Here is a 1,263-nt window from a genome sequence, read left to right as displayed (position 1 = left end):
CCGCCCCAGCACGGGAGTGTGGTGCCCCCGCCGCCCACCTTCTCGCCGGCCGAGAACGGAGACCCGGGGCTGGTGGGGGTTCCTGGCTCAGAGTCATCTTCATCCTCCAGCACTTTATCCAGGTACCCTATGGCCTCCTCTTCCTCCTCCATGGCCGGCCGGGCAGCGGGGGGCGATGGGGACCCCGCGAGGTTCCGGGCGAGGGGCTCACGCGGCTGAGCTGGCCCGGCCTGACTCAGCCCTGGCCGCCGGCCACCGCCGCGGGATGAAAGAAGCCATTATGGGATCCCCGGTTCTCCCGCCTGCCCCGGCTCAGGCCTTCGGCTCCCGCCGCAGCGACAGGCGCTTCCCGAAGGCGGCCGCGCGACCGCTGCCGAGCGGCGACGACGGCAACTCTGGGGTCACCGATGGCGGGACGAGAGGAACGACCCGGTTCTCCCCGGGGTCTCCGCTCACCCCCGGAGGGGGCCGCCGGCGGTGGAGGGCCGCTGCCCGCCGCCGTTACACCCCAGCCAGCCCCGCCGCTCCGCCCTGCACGCTCGCTACAGGAAATGCATCTCTTGGCGCTGGAGGTGGGGCTGCTCCGCCGGCGGCATGCGGTCAAGGCTGGGGCGCGCAGCGGCAGCAGCCGCCTTCTCCCAGCCAGCTCTTCCCAACGCCGGTACAACGCTCTTCCCTACAACGCCAGCGAGACTCATGGGGAAGGGTCCCCTGTCCCCCGCCAGGTGTCCCCCCCCGTACCCTCGCCCGAGGGAGAAGTGACCTTGGAGGGCAGCGGCATCGCCTGGTCCCGTAAGGGGACCTGGCTCTGCACCCCCAGAAGGGTACCGGACCTCTCCCTGCCCCAGGGGGGACTCTGAGACGTGTGCCTTCCTGCAGCATCTGCCCTGCATCCCATGGGGATCAGCGCTGGCACCTCGCCGCTGCCCCAGTCAGACCACAACCCCCGGGGCAGCCGGGGAGCGGGGACACGAGCGGTGGCGTGACGCCTGCAAGGGACATCGTGGGCCCTGGCAAATGGGGCAAGACCGGGCTGGAGGAGGGGATGCTAACGCAAGAGCTGTTTCAGCAGTTTCCCCCCTGCTCCTCGGCAGTAAAAGGGGAACCAGCGGCCACACGTGCTCTGCCTGCAGGAGCTAGCTCTCCTCCCTGTGCCTGTCCAATCCTGGAACAAACTCCTGCTGCGAGAAGTGGGCAGTGACACAGACTCGGGGACTTTCCAGAGCCCGTGCCCAGCCCTGCGTCCATGCCACAGCTCAAGCT

At 69.7% G+C, this 1,263-nt stretch overlaps 1 protein-coding gene across 1 annotated transcript in view; it reads right to left on the bottom strand.

Moving 5' to 3' along the window:
* ABR (active BCR-related) overlaps window positions 1–152 on the bottom strand; it is a 20,412-nt gene extending 20,260 nt beyond the window's left edge. Inside the window, exon 1 of the mRNA XM_010573691.1 lies at window positions 39–152. Within this exon, the coding sequence (XP_010571993.1) occupies window positions 39–152 (114 nt within the window). The remainder of the gene's footprint in view (window positions 1–38) is intronic.
* Between the last annotated feature and the right edge of the window lie 1,111 nt (window positions 153–1,263).

Source organism: Haliaeetus leucocephalus, unplaced genomic scaffold, assembly GCF_000737465.1.
Source record: "Haliaeetus leucocephalus isolate CR32 unplaced genomic scaffold, Haliaeetus_leucocephalus-4.0 Scaffold395, whole genome shotgun sequence".
NCBI classification, from domain to species: Eukaryota; Metazoa; Chordata; class Aves; order Accipitriformes; family Accipitridae; genus Haliaeetus; species Haliaeetus leucocephalus.
This window is presented reverse-complemented; position numbering and strand designations above follow the sequence as displayed.